The sequence below is a fragment of the Marmota marmota genome, unplaced genomic scaffold (assembly GCF_001458135.2).
Source record: "Marmota marmota marmota unplaced genomic scaffold, marMar, whole genome shotgun sequence".
NCBI lineage: Eukaryota > Metazoa > Chordata > Mammalia > Rodentia > Sciuridae > Marmota > Marmota marmota.
In genome coordinates this window covers 18,727,598-18,743,618 of record NW_026000221.1, presented here as the reverse complement: position 1 = coordinate 18,743,618, position 16,021 = coordinate 18,727,598, and the positions used below count along the sequence as shown (strand labels likewise).

Sequence of the window (16,021 nt, the reverse complement as noted above, 5' to 3'; positions counted from 1 at the left end):
ACAAAGCTAGTGGGACAGGTGAAATCCATTTTATCTTTAAAACTGTTTTATCTTTCCTCTGTCTTCCTTTCTATTGCCTTTTTCTGACTCACTCCAATCAGAGAAACATGTTAAGGGCTCAAGTGATAAGATTAGACCCTTGGGGTAATCTTTCTATTTTGAGTCCATAACTTAATTCCATCTGGAAAGCCCCTTTGCCATGTATATTCATGAGCCTAATGACAGGGAATCAAATTTATGGGTGTGAACCTTTTATCACAGGGACTCTCCATTTGAGATGTGGAACATTCCTGATTTTTCTGATATAGTTCAACTTCTGGCATTGTCAGACAGGGACTGGACCAAATGCCTCAGGTTCACAAGATGATGCCTCATGATTTCTTGTAAAGACAGGAAGGCATTGGGATTGGAGAAATAATCAGAAAAAAAAAAATAGTGATTTTCCTGGAGTAGATACCCCCTCTTATTCCTCTATGCCAAGAGACTTCTCTTTATGTTACATTGGCCCCAAATAGCATGTGCTTGGAATTTGTGAGAGAGGTCACAAAAGTAAATTCATGTTCTATCTTCTCTTGTAAAATACTAGCAGGGAAATAGGAAATTGGTGATAGCTGTTGAACTATTTCTCCATCTACCAGATATATTAAGGAAGATAAGTTTAAAAAGGTTTGGGTTAATGTTAATTCCTTTAAAAAGTCAGCTAACATTTGCCAAATTCTTGAAAGCAGATTTTATTTATTGATGATATTCTGGGTAGTGTTACTTGGTGCGCTAATATTTTCATCTTTTGAGGAGAATATATTTTTTTTCCTCATGATTGCAGATGAGACTAGTCCCTTGGAAACTGAGAAGGCATGGAATGATTGACATCATACCTGCATTCTTATTTTATTGAGATGTTAGCATGCCACTCTTTGGGAAATAGACTGCTAAATGACATTCACATTTACCAGATGGACTGTCAAGGTATATTCAGTGTCATTGCCTCTCCAAAATATAACTTAACGCCTGATGCCATTTTGTCAAGGGTTTCAGATTTCATATTCCAGAATAAGCTGACATACACTGTAAGTTCCCTGTGTGTTTTCTTGCTTAGGGTAAGCCTGGTGCATCTCTAGTTTGCTCCATTTAACTGCATCTCCAAACCATTATTGGACTTTTTAAATATTACATGTTTGACCTTATGGAACACAGTGAAAAGGAAAATTCAGTTAGCAGTCATATATACAGGCTTAACTCAGGGGATTTTATTTATAGACCTCATAATCTCAAATCCTTTAGAATTTGAAAAAATATGAAAACAATGATCACATCCCTTCTGCAACAGAAAATAAGAGCCTTTGAAACACTGTAGGATTGGGACAATCTCCTTTTTTAAACAGATAATAATATAACTGAGAGAGATTAACTTCAAATCTATTTTTAAGCAAAGAAATAAAAATAATTTATATTCTCTCTTACTTCCTACTAAGTACCATTCTCACTCATTTAACTCTTGCAATAATACAATATGCTAAAAACATACTACTGGTGTACTATTTTACAGATGGGAAATCTAAGTACTGTCTTCATTTGCATTTCAATAAAAAATACCGTAGATGGGTAGATAGGATGGGCTTATCAACAGACATTTGGTTTCTTACAGTTCTGGAACCTGGAAGACTGATATTAGGATACCAACATGGTCACTTTCTGATGAAGTCTCTCTCCTCATGTTTCAGATGGCTGCTTTTTTTTCTTTTTTTCTTTCTGAATGCTCACAAGACCTCTTCTTTGAGAGAGCATCAAAGGAGAGAGATGGTACTGTGGTGTCTCTTCCTATAAGGGCACTAATTCAATAATGAGGACCCCACCCATATAACTTTATCTAAATCTAATTGCCTTCCCAAACACAATCTGCAAATACCATTTCATTAGTGTTTAAGACATATCTTATAGATTTGGGGGCGGGCACAAACTTGAAGTTTTTGACAGGTAAAGGGCAGTCAAGAATCTTAGTCATGAGTCTATGGCAAATAAGAATGTAAATCAATATTCAAACCCATCTAGTCAGACTCCAGATTCCTTATTCTTAAAAAAAAAATTATAATGCAGCCTCTTTGATGTTCTCCAACCCCATGGCCTTAATAAATGGTATAGGAGTAAATGGTTACAATGGATCAAGGTATGCATGGAATTACAAACTCAGAAATATCTTTTTTCAATATGTCCTATCTGCAAAAAGGAATATATTTACTGTTTCAGCATAGTAACTATAGTCTTTATATTCAGCTTTTCCCAATATGGAGTTCTGAGACTTCAAACACTCATAAAATTGTAAATAAGAGTAATTATTTTTTAAAGTTTAAAATATCTAACCACATGTATTGATAATTCTTTGAAACTTCTAAGCATCTTTGAATTAAGGTAATTTCATATTAATTTGTGTAGAGTACTGACACTATTGAATTTTGCTAATAGGCTTTGATTGGTTTTTGTGGCAGTCAGATAGATTTCTAGATTTCTTGGAAGTAATTTAACCTGGTCATTTTGTATACTAACAGACAACATACTCCTAGCAGAGAAACAACAAACATGATATAGTTAAAAAATAGGGACTATCACTGAAAGGTGTATGTGCTATCATAGATTTATTATTATTAGCACAGTGGGTGTGAGTGTAAATTAAAATAGAATGTCCTTATGAATTCTCATCTATTTTGGAGCATGGAGTACTATTTTCATTTTCTATTTGATAGTTGAGGTTCAGTTTTATGTCTGATTAATTATAATGATGTGGATATGTTATCCTATGATATAGTAATTTTGCTTTTGTGATCTAATTCAAGGATTTAGAATCAAAACAAGCTGAATAATATTTTCCTATAGAACACAACAAAGCAAAGGGCCAGGGGGTTGACTTGGGTTTTAAGGTGAGCCAAATCTGATTTCTAACTACTTTAGTGGTCTTATAGCCCTTCACTCAGCATGTCTGATATTTAGGGATCAGTCTGTACAAGCAGATGCATTCTCTGTCTTGAAGAATCTTATGTTTTAGTGAAGACAGGCACAACTAAAGCCAGATTCCAAGCAGATGCATTCTCTGCCTTGAAGAATCTTATGTTTTAATGAAGACAGGCACAACTAAAGCCAGATTATGAAGACTGGAATAAATACTTAATCTTTCTGTGTACATTAAGGGCTTTTGTGAAACCATGACCTCACCTCATGGTCAAAATAAAAAGCCGGAAATAAAACAGAGAATAACTAATGTGAGGAAACTCTCAGATGGAGAATTTAAAAGAGGAAATTCAAAAGGCTTCAAGAAAACACAGAAAAATTTCAATACTCTAACAGAGAAACTGAACAGAAAGATATGAAACCACTTCTTTAAAAATCCTTGTTCTGAAAAAGGAAGTTAAAATATAATGGAAGGCATCAACATTAGGATAGATCAGATAGAAAGAAGAATTAGTGAGTTTGAAGATCCGTGATTTGAAAATATAGTGAAGAGAAAAAAATAGAAGAATGAAGAGGAATGAAAAAAATCCTATTGATAATTTGGAATATCATTAAAAACAAATATTTCAGGTTTTGGAGCTCACGGGGGATTTGAGAATGACAAAAGAGTAGAAAGTTTATTCAAAGAGAATTTAGCAGAAAACTTCCCAGGCCTAGAGAAGGATAAAAATATCCATATACAGGAAGGTCATGGTCACCACTCAGATTTAACAACCAAATCTACCCAAAGAGATATTATGATCAACCTTTCATAGATGAAAGGTACAGAGAAAATTCTCAAGGCTGCAAGAGAAAGAAACAAAGAGCACACAATGGTGTCCCAATTTACCTGACAGCAGGCTTCTCCCAAGAAACCTTACAATCCGGGAAAAAGTAGCATGTGATTTTCACAATACTTTAGAAAAAAAAAATCTACCAAACAAGAATACTCTACCCAGCAAAACTGTCATTCAGAAATGAGAGAACTATATTCCCAAACAAAAACTTAAAGAGTATCTGTACCAAATCTGTTCCATAGTAAATAATGAAGGGTGTTCATTAAATTGAAACAAATGTTATTAGGTAAGAAATCTAGATCTATTTCTTAAAGTTTTGTTTGTATAACCAAACTCAGGGAGTTTTCATATCTATAGTCAGTTCTTTCTTTGCAGATATTTGATATGTAGACCCAAAGACCATGCTTGGGTAGTAAGCATTTCAGTCCACAAAATACAACATATATGGAAGATAATTTTGCATTGCCAACAGAAAATGTATAAACGAATTCCCTGATTATCTTAATATATTAACTGGCTTTCTTCCCCAGGAATCAGAGTCCAAGACATGAGTAGAGATAATTTATTTGAAAAAAAAAATGACAGGGGACATGGAGAGGAGAATGGAATGCTGAAGAGGATGAAATGGGCCCTGAGGTTGGGCGAAGCTAACATCATGGTGGGTGAATTGGCTGCCAGTGCTTGCTCATGCTGAGACTCTGAGGTATCATAAGAAGATGCCTCACAATGGCTCACCTGAAGTGTGGAGAGGGGGACATTTAACCACTCTTCCATTTCCCAATTTCCAGATTTTTCCCCACGGGCTATGTGACAATTGACTTTGTATGTCAACTTGACTGGGCCAGAGTGCCTGGGTGTTTGGCCAAACTTGATTCTTGGTGTTTTTGGATGAGATTAACATTGAAATTCATAGAATGAGTAAAGCAGGTTGCCCTGCAAAATATTATATAATATATATAACATCCAATCAGTTGAAGTTCTGTATGGTAACAGAGGCTGGCCTTTGTCGTCCAAGTAAGGGAAAATTTTCTTGCCTAATGGCCTTCAATTAGGGCTTTTCCTGGTTCAACAGCAGACTGACACCTTCTCACTTCAACTTAGACATCAATTATATACATCATGGACTTGCAAGTCTCTTTAATTAATAAAGGCAAATTAATCAATTAATATTTAGTTATTAATTATAAATTTATTATTTAATAAAGACTAATAAAATAAATTTTAATAAAATTTATTTATTTTATTGGTTGCTCAAAACATTACAATGCTCTTGACATATCATATTTCATACATTTGAATCAAGTGGGTTATGAACTCCCATTTTTACCACATGTACAGATTGCAGGAAAAAATAATTTTTAATAAAAATTAAAAAAAACTAATTAATAAAGCCAATTCCTTCTACTAAATGAATCAATAGGTAGATAGAGCCTATTCATTATTTTTCTCTGGAGTATCCTATTACAGATTTTCAAGTTTCCTCTAAGCTGGGTATTATGTGAGTCCATGGCAGATACATTTAGGTGGTGTCTTTATACAAAATACCTATGGCAGAAATAGAAAATTAGATAATATATTTCAGATAGAAATATCACCTGTATAAACCCTTGTAAACCTGTGGGAAGCTCATTTGCTTCAGTAATAGTTGGATTAAAAGGCAGTTGGAGAGGATGTGAGATGTTGCACTACAGGTGTTTGACATATTATAAAACTAAATTATACAAAAGATGTTAAACAAGTCAGGAAGACCCTTTCATTCTTATATGTAAAATTGAAAAACCAAGGATTTTTTTTTGCCATTTTACTGTTTTTTTTTTCCTTCTCTGAAAAAATCTGATTCTCAATTCCATTGAAGTTTTATGTGAGAGATCCACCCTAGATGCCATTATTATTGGAACTCAAAAGCATCAATGGAAAGAAAGAAAGAATGAGCGGAAGGAAATAAGAAAAAATGCAAACAGAACATGAATTGCTTTTGTCTTTAGTGACAGGATTTTTATGCAATGCATGATTTACTAAAGGAATTTGAGCCTATTAAATCAGGGCAAGAGAGAATGAAAATTCATATCCTGTTTATAATGAGGTTTTGAAAATGATGCCAATTCATTAGATAGTCACTTGATGAATATTTATTAAGAATGTACTATACTCCAGAAATTATGGTATGTGGGATACATTAGTGAATTAGATAAATACACTTCTTTCCCTTGTGAAGTTTGCCATCTAAGGTGAGCTGCCAAGAACTTATCCTGGGAGCAGCTGCTGTTAAGACCAGTGACCAGGGAACAACTTTCCTATGATCGTTGCTCTTAAGGAGTAAAGAGCTTATATTCACTTGTAACCAAGAGCCAAATTACACACTCTTTGAGCTTAGATAATAGAAATTTAATGACAATACATTATTAATAACCACATTTTTTAAAGAAATAAAGAAAAAGAGGGAACTTTGATAGCCACAATCAATTCTCATTACAAACTAGAATCTTTCTAAAAATTAGAGTCTGTCCTATGAGTATCTACACAATATGGAGAGTTTAGTGGTCTGATGTTTTTGAAATACATATTGTAGAAGTTTCGTCATTAAGGCAGCTTAGTTACTATGTCTTCTGCTTCTGTACTTTGCTGACTTTAACTAATTGTTTCTCTTTGTAACTTTTATTGGGAGAGGGTGATTGGGCTGCCAATCAATCTTTTGAGAGAGGCTTTTACCAACTCCCTTCTAGATTTCTGTGAAGTTTGTCAGGCAGCAGCATATGCTGTGGCAAGGATAGGTGAAATTTCCTAATGCAACATTCCACATTTCGGAAGGAAAGGCGGTCAGAAAATGGTAGACCTCTACTTTGCAGAGAGACAAGATGTGTGAACACACTCATTCATTTCCTCTTTCAGTCTCTCTGGAAAACAAAAATTAAAGCATCCAAGTTGAATATATAACTCTGTATCAGGCACTATTCAAGAATTAGGAAAAGCAAGAATTTCCTTACTTGTTTCAGTTTTATCTTCTCCCCAAATATGATTATCACTTCCACTGAATTGGTTCATAAAAGGTTATCCATTATGTCATGGGCACTGAAATAAAATTTCACAAAAAGCTGCTTACTAGAGAAACTGTTGGAAACTTCTGTGCTTCTCCTATTTGGTTATAACAGATCTCAAGTCTAATTCCACAGCTATGATTCCCTGTATTCTTTTTTTTTTTTTTCCAAAATTTCTCTGAGTTTCTGGAATATGCTGCCTCACTCTTGACTTCTGTATTTCTGTTTTCTTATCTGATTACTTCCTTATTATGAACAAAACTAGGTATAAAAGTCAGTTGTTTCATTGATTTTCACCAAAAATATCATTGGCATTCTAGCTGGATTGGGGTTGGTTATGCTAATGATTTTAGGGGACCTGAAGTGAAATCAACCCAGAGAGCAATGATCTTCCCTAAACTTGCTCAGTCTACAATAATTAACCCTATCCACTATGGGGCTACATCTTTCAGTAAGTTTTCTGAATTCATCCAAAGTAGCCCTGTATTCTTATTTCTCAGCTTTTCTTTAAAATGTTTGTGGTAGGCAATTTCAAAGGTGGCTCACTAGGAGCCCAGTTTCCTGGTATTCACATCCTTGTGTAAATTCTTGCCCCCAAGTGTGGGCTGGGTTTATTAACTCAATGAAGCAAATGATCCGAGTACCATAATTTAGTTTAGGATTTTTCAGTATAAGAATGACCCACATTCATCAGAAAATATATTTGGAAGTTTGATCTTTTTGGAGGCTAATGATATGCAGTTGGAAACTTTTTCATAATGCTGGAAAGTGGAAGTCAAGCTCAGCAGCCAGTCAGCCACCTGATTGCCACATAAACATCTTTACAGTGTGCTGGATTATCAAGCTATGATGATCCGTAGGTCAGGTATATTTGAATGCATTTTTGACTTACAGTATTTTCAATTTACAATGGAGAAATCTCCATTATAAGTTCAGGAGTATCGATAACGAAAAGAATATGGCAGAAATGATGAACTGTCACTTCTGACATTAGGATTTTATAAAGTTATGTCTTCCAAATTGTGTGCTTTCTCACACTTTATCTTGGATTGCTTGCTTTAGGGGAGCATGCTCCCAGATTATAAGAGCACCATGGCAGCAGATAACTAATATGGTCTTCAATTCAGTTGATCAAATATTGATTGATCACTTTTAAGATTAGGCTTTAAGTACTATTCAATATATTGAGGGTAGAAAGAATGGGAAATTGTATTTTCCCCTCAAAGAGCATCCAATCACATGAACATAAATTAGAATTTAGGTAAATAGGAAATAAAAAGAAGCAATTCGCTCAAGGGACTATGCCACCATTTTTTTTTTCTTTTTCTCTTTTCAGCCTTGTGTGTTCTGATGCCCCTCAGTTTTATTAATGTGCTTAGTCCAAAAGTAAGTTTTATAGGAAAACCTAAGGGCATTCCTTGTGCATACTGTCAGGTAAGCAAGTGTCTCGATTTAGCACAGTTGTAGTAAATAACTGGGACAAGAGTATCTTAATTTTTCCTGCTGGAATCAAACTTATATTTGACAATGTTGTTTTGTGCCAAACATAAGAGGCTTAGCCAGCAAAAGAAAAATCTCTTGAGATAGCAGTGTGTTGCAAGTCTGAGCTCAGCATTAGGAGTTGTTCCCTGGTTTTCTTTGTTTTATTGTCTACTGTTAAATGTGTTAGATTTGAGATTACACTGTTTCACCAAGGAGCTCAGGGGCTTGGACAGAGCCTTGCTAGCAGATTGAACTCTGTAACCTTATTTTTTATTATCCCCCGAGACTCTGTGCTCCAGACATATGACAGTTCTTGCACAGTCCCAGTGTTCCAAGACAACTTTTACCTCCTAGTCCTTAGAATATTTTGCTCCATTTGTTTGGAATACTTTTCTCTATTTACCTGGATGCCTCCATATTCTTTATCATTCAAGTATCATTTTTTTTTCCAGGATGCATTCATAAGATCATTTAGAGAACTCAATGTTTCCCTTCCACCATGGGATCATTTGCATATTATTAAATTGGTTTCTTACATGTTAAAACCAGAGACTGAGCCTCAAAGATCCCAAAGGTTATACAGATTATATTTACTCATAGATGTACTTTTATTTATTTATTTATTTTTGAGAAAAAATATAAGAAAACAAAACACTTAATTGAATATTTTAAGAACTTTGGATTAAAAGTTTTCAGGGTTTCTTATGGTCTTATAAAGGGATAGAATCACAGCTTGTAGTAAATGACACCTATGTGGGATTTATACTGAGGACCTAGGTCCATTTGCTGAGGGAACATTTTTCTTCCACGGCATCTGTCACAGTTGTTGACATATTGTATGAACTCAGCAAGTAACTGAATAAGTGAATCAGTGAGTAAATAATTTAATTAATAAAAGGTTACACTCAACTCTGTATAATCAAGGCAATGCCCTCTTTCTCTGATATCTTCAAACTATTTTTGGCTTTGCCTTTCGTAGGGAGCCATCCATCAAATTTCTGATGAATAAATGGATTCCAAGTAAATCATAGAAAACCAGTATATTCCCACTTAGTCCTTTGTACTTCTTACCTCCCTAGTTATAATCCCAATCCCCTTCTCATACCAACATTTCCCTCAACAACCATTTTTTAAAACTCACTGTTGTTAAAGGTAGGACTTTTTTTTTTTTGGCAAGAGACAATAGCCTGACCCCAATAAACTTAACATTGGAATTGGTTGACTCATCTGACCTAGAAAAGAGTCTTAGGGATGACTCCAGACAACACATAGCTTATGACTCTAGTTTTCTCTTCTCTCTTAATGTCAGTATCTTCTTGGACCTGCCTCCCACTGTGTAGGTGTCCTGCATCTAAGTATTGAGGGCTCTGTTCATACTATTTAAGGTTCAAATTAAAATAAAGAAATAGAAGAAGAAGAAGGAGAAGAAAAATCAAGTAAGACTTGCTCCTGATTGGTCCAAGGATAAAGAATTACCCATGTTGGAAAATCATGCTGATCAGGAGATTCTAATGGTCTCACATGTGGGTCTAGAAATCTTTTGATTGATTGGCCAATTCTTGTAGAGTCCCATGAATTTGAAAGGGAATTTCAAAGAAGCTGGTTGTGAGTAGGTTAGCATGAGCTATTCTGAATACAGAAATCAATGAATATCCAGTGCTCTTTCCTACGAGCCAGGAGGCACAGAGAATAAGCTGTGGTCTATGTCACAGAGGAAATTACAATCAAGTTTTGGTGACAGATCCTATAATTACTGTATAAGTAAGTAATTATCAATAAAAGTTAAATGTAAAAACTAGTGTTCATTAGTCACATACAACTTAAAGGACATTGCTAATATCAAAGCAAGAGAAATTTACTGTAATAGCATACTATGGGCATGCCTTCAAGCAGAAGATAGAGCTACTGCTTTGAAAATCCTGGAATTAAAGGCACCTTAAGTAGATGTTTTAAGTCTTGTGCAAATTGTCCTTGGCAGCGTGACAAATCCCAGTAGTGTATAACTTATTAGTTATCCCTTAATGTATGATCTATGTTATACACTGAGAAAATAATGACAAGTCTGCAAGTCAACATAAACAGGACAAAAGGGAAGAAAAAAGATCTAATCTGCTGGCAAAACAATTGTTCTATGATAACAAGGACAGAATGGAAATGCACAATGGTTTTCTTGTTGCCTCATCTGTCTAAACAGCTGTAGAGCTTATGCTTTTATTTATTCTTTTGAATGCTGCTAGCTTTGAAACTCCATTGAATAGATTAACATACCCATTGTCTTTCTAAATTGTCACATCTCACTGTATGTGGCAGAGTGATCACCACAACCATTTCATTTCAGATTGCTAAATGTGGGTGCTTTTCTAGGCAGAGGGCTGAATGCTCTGTGTTTAATTGGATTATATGGCCAACCAAACCATTAGAACATGGAAGGGAATGTCCCTAAATCTACCATTTGGAGATATATCCCATGAAGATGGCACATAACTTGCAATTAACTTAATGCCATGTATTTAACACAATTGATGATTGCCAAAAGCTTTGCGTTCTGCTAGATATCAGCTTGTTAAGCATTTAATTTACTCCTGAAAAAGACAGTCCTATTTTATTTCTATTTAAAAGTACAAGCAGACTGTTTCTCTCTCTCTCTCTCTCTCTCTCTCTCTCTCTCTCTCTCTCTCTCTCTCTGTATTATAGTTCATTTATTTTAAAGTACAGGTGCTATCTTTGCAAAACTGATTCAGGAATATTGAATAGAAACCAAATAAATCTTCTTGTAAAGTTTTTATTTTCTAACATTGCTAATTATTTTTATTTTTTATTTTTATTTTTTAAAGAAAGAGAGAGAGAGAGAGAGAGAGAGAGAGAGTTTTAATATTTATTTTTTAGTTTTCGACGGACACAACATCTTTGTTTGTATGTGGTGCTGAGGATCGAACCCGGGCCACACGCATGCCAGGCGAGCACGCTACCACTTGAGCCACATCCCCAGCCCACTAATTATTTTTAAATAATTATTAAGTATCTTAAATATCTTCATATGCCAAGAATCTTTTGTTTAGATGCTACCTGCTATCCAAGCAAATTCTTTTTTACTTCTTGGATAAGCATGTGAGGAGGGAATAGACTTCAGAAGCATTTTTTTAATCACTTTGGGAGGAGTTCTGCAATTTATTATTGTTAATAAAGCTGTGAGGTTTCATGATAACCTTTTAAAAAATATAACTAAGCCAAAGGTTTCATAAATTAAACATCAATGCATTCAATATATATTTATTAAGTAACTTTAAAGAGGGAGTTTTGGCCAAGGTGCTAATTTCATGATTTTTAAATTCATGGAAATACAGGAACATGTGTACTTTCTTTATTTTGGTTGGGTACCAATTACATGTTGAGAATTGCCGGGTCAAAGAGCAAAGAGAGGTGCTACACTGTAAAACCGAGAGTCAGTCACCCTTGTGTAATTTTTTAAGGATCACTCTAATGTGGCCACTAAAATTACACCTGGAAAGGCATAGGTCCTAGAGACAGATGACTTGGCATGCCACACAGGGGTTGTAGGAAAAGAATGAATTCCCAGGGAACCAGTTCAACCAAGTAGGTGGGGCACCAAGAAAGGGAGTGACTTTATGGGCTTCAGCACCTTTATTGGGGAACAGGGGAGTACACAACCAAAGGTAATAAAAGGATTTATTTGATGTTTCTGAAGTCATTAGGTCATAGTCAGGGGAAGAGAAAAAAAGGGACTTGTGGTAGCCACCAGCTTTACCACATTGTCCATCTTGTCACCTGGGTGGGAAGTTTGTGGCCTGTTTTAGGAGATGTTGAGACATCAGGAAAGAATGAAGTTTCCAAAGTTTTATAGTTCAGGTGCTATCTTTGCAAAACTGATTCAGGAAGAGTAAATAGGAAACAAATCTTCTTGTAAAGTTTTTATTTTTTAACATTGCTAATTATTTTAAAATAATTCTCAATTATCTTTAAAAAATAAACAGATTTGAGACTGACTGGATTATTATCCTTGAGCCACCAATATCATAGAAATAGATCCCCTCACTCCATCCTGGGTACTTTCTCCTATTTATGCTCATACAGACACTTTTCTGATAAGGATCACAGGGTTTAGAATGGTATTTAAAGTAAGAAAGACATTCTTGATATTTGTGAACTGTGTAACCTTGAGCAAGTAAATAATCCTCAATAAGCCTTAGATATCTGTATCCATCCACAGGGATCCTCATCTCTATCTCAAAGTGGTGTAATGAGGACTAAATGAGCAAATGCTCAAAATAGCACCCTAGTAGGCCCATAAAAATTGATATTACCTATTGAGATCTTATCATTACTAATAAAAGACCATAACCCTAGTTTAAAACTCTTGGGGTCAAATATTTCAGAATCCAGAAGTGTATCCAGGTTTAGAAAGAAAATACTGAGCATAGATTGATATCATTTAGTACCAAATATTAATTATTCAATATTTTTTAAAAAAATATTAAGACAGATTTTAAAAAAATAATACTACAATTGACTCACACCTTTTCATGTCAGGTTCTGCCATAAAATGAGTTTAGGTCAGGTCAGATTTTGCATTAACAAGTTGTTAAAGTGCATTATTAAGACACTTTTATTTCAGGTTGGAAATTTCTTATATATGTTTTATGGTAGGTAGCATATTTTAAATGCTTGGCAAACACCTGACTTTATCTTGGGTGTATATTAAATGCTTATCCCTTCTTGACCTTTGTTCCTCTCCCCTCCTAAAATCTGGTCCATTTTTACTGCTGCTGGTCAGTGTGCTCAAGTGTCCTTATAGGAAAGCTGTTTTGTTTTAACAGGAATTCACACAAGACATTGGACTTCCAAACAGCCTATCCTCTGGGATTTCCTTCCTGTTCTGTATACATTGTCATTTTTCTTCCATAGTCTCCTAATTCCCCTTGCTATGAATTTTGGACATTTTTCACATGTTACTGTTGAACCTGGGGATATTAATTCCTATCTCTAGTGTTTACCTCAGTGAGTGAAGTTGGATTCATTAGAAATTTTCTCTAATAAAAAGATTTTCCAAATACTGCCATCATTTTCATACATTTGCAGAGTAAATAAAAACTGCAGAATCAGTTGATGGTTGTTTTGGTATAAAGAATACACACACACACACACACACACACACACACACACATATATATATATATATATATATATATATACAGAAATATGTGCATACAACCATATCTGTATACCATTATACACATATATCCATACGTTCCACACACATAAACCATTCATGTTTATGTGTGTGGTACATATGCACACACATACACAAACTCATACACTTATATATTTTTTATCTCAGGGATATATACCTAAGACATGTCTGAGATGTGTTTTTATGACTTATATTCACTGGAAAACTCAAGCATTGCTTGAAGGTGCACTTGATATTACCCTACAATGAAGGCAGGATCAAAGCTACTTCCTATGCCTTTAAAATCTCCTTTGTTGAAGGGCAACTCATGAAAAACAAAACAAAACAGAACAAAAAACCACTCAGTGGATATTTAGAACAATTTAGGCATCATAATAGGTTCCATTCTGGGTCACTTTGCACACCCAAATTGTTTTCTTGAGACTATTAACAATGTCACGCTGAGCAATTTAATAAACACAATCAGTGGTAAAGCCTGTTACTTTTGTTTTATTGGTTTGAAAAATCATGCTCATATGTATCTACCCATGGTATAAGGCTGCTTCCTTAACTAGAGAATCTTGAAGAATAACTTCTGCATGTATGATAAGGTTCTTTTATTCGTGGGTGACAGAGCCTATTTTGCAGTTTCTATTCACACTCAAATTGTTCTTGAGGAACAATTCAGGCATCATTTTTGTGGGCCTCCCACACTCCGAATAGGTTAATCGTCAGTGTCACCTTCACTGGGCTATTCTTTGGATAGAGACCATTAAGGGAAATAGCATTTAAGTGAGTGGCATATTAAAGTTCTAGCCCAGAGCTCTGCCTGCCTCTGGGTCCAATGTGTGTCAGTGGGGCTGAGGGACTAGGAAACAGTCACACTCTCTCCACGATTGTCAGCACAAGGGTACCTAGTCATAAAGCTGCAGGGTGAGAAACAAGGGGTTCTTGGAGGGATCCAAAGAGTCTGAAGGAAGTCCCTGACTCTTCTGCAGCTATGTTGGAATATCCCATTTCCTGCTAAGTCTGGTATGAAAGATAGGGGGTGCAATAACAAGGACATGGTATTGAGAAAAAAGGGCCGTGATTCTGTCTGTCGGGGAGAACAAGCTTTTTATTTTTTTCCTCCTTAAGAGGAGATTCAAAGGCTACATTCCAAGTGTTGTGTGGTTCAGTTGTTAGTTTGGAAGATAGTCATTTTTGAGATTTTTCTGGTGCCCTCCCCCACATCTGAATTACTTGGTTCCCAGGGTGTGTGTGTGCTCACAGATAACTCTGCCTAGGATAGGGAAGAAATGTAATCTATTTTCCCTAAGATTGGGGGAGGAAGAGATTAGGGAGGAGGAGGAGAGAGAGAGGAAGAAAAAGAAATCTCCTTTTAAAAATAAATTGAGATTAGTGTTCTATCTGATGTGTGAGGGGTAAAGATTTGCTCCCAAGATGTAGGCTCTCTATTCACCTCAGAGATTGTGTCTTTTCTTTCTTTCTTTTTTTGAAAGTCAGCTAACTCTTTAGTGCTTTAGAAGGTATGGGGCTCAGGAGCACTTAGTGGGGCGTGTCTGGTTCTTCTTCACCATCACAGGCTTCTGGCTGCGCAGGATGGCACTGACTCTGCGAGTCCTGTGCCTGATGCTGCTGAGTGTGGCCCGTGCGTTCTTACTGATGGTGGTCCGCACATAAGAGGTAGCTGGCTTTTGCTGGCTGGATCTGTGTTTCATAATCACCACTAAGCCTTTGCCATTGGCCACGGGCTCCATGCCCACAGTCTTGAGGTGAATCAACCTGTTGTAGTGGAAGGAGTTGTGGGCCTTCAGGTTATTGGGCTCAGTGCTGTAGGTCTGCTTATCTCTCTTGATCAGGAAACTGGAGCAGTTCCACAGGACCATCCACGGCAGGTACAGCGACATGAAGAAGGCTCCTCTCACTGTGACGATCAGAGAAAGAGCCTGAGATTGTTTCTTTTGCTGAGAAGAATCTTTTTAGTTTGAGTCCATCCCATTTATTGATTCTTGATTTTAATTCTTGGGCCAAAGGAGTCTTATTAAGGAAGTTGGGGCCTAACCCCACATGATGGAGATTAGGGCCTACTTTTCTTCTAGCTCTTCATTTGCAGGTAGATGGATGGAGTTAGAGAAGATAATGCTAAGTGAAGTTAGCCAATCCCCAAAACCCAAATGCCAAATGTTTTCTTTGATATAAGGAGGCCATTTCATAGTGGGATAGGGAGAGGGAGCACGGGAGGAATAGACAAAAGTCTAGATAGGGCAGAGGGGTGGGAGGGGAAGGGAGGGGGCATGGGGTTAGAAATGATGGGGAAATGTGATGATCATTATCATCCAAAGTACATGTAGGAAGACATGAATTGGTGTGAATATTCTTTGTATACAGCCAGAGATATGAAAAATTGTGCTCTATATGTGTAATAAGAATTATAATGCATTCCACTGTCATATATAAATTAAAAAAATTAATTAAAAAATAAGTTGAATGGCAGAGCACCGAGGGCCATATTCACAACCTAAATTGGGCCACTGTTA

General features: G+C 35.8%; 1 protein-coding gene across 1 annotated transcript; it reads right to left on the bottom strand.

The window, feature by feature from the left end:
- Positions 1 to 14,967: 14,967 nt before the first annotated feature.
- On the bottom strand, positions 14,968 to 15,424 carry LOC107144659 (60S ribosomal protein L28-like). The gene has a single exon (XM_048792232.1). It carries the CDS (start codon positions 15,389 to 15,391, stop codon positions 15,020 to 15,022), a length of 372 nt encoding a protein of 123 aa, XP_048648189.1. The 5' UTR covers positions 15,392 to 15,424; the 3' UTR covers positions 14,968 to 15,019.
- Between the last annotated feature and the right edge of the window lie 597 nt (positions 15,425 to 16,021).

What these genes read in the sequence shown, in the direction of transcription:
- LOC107144659 (XM_048792232.1), bottom strand. Translation starts at nt 15,391, where the DNA reads ATGTCGCTGTACCTGCCGTGGATGGTCCTGTGGAACTGCTCCAGTTTC.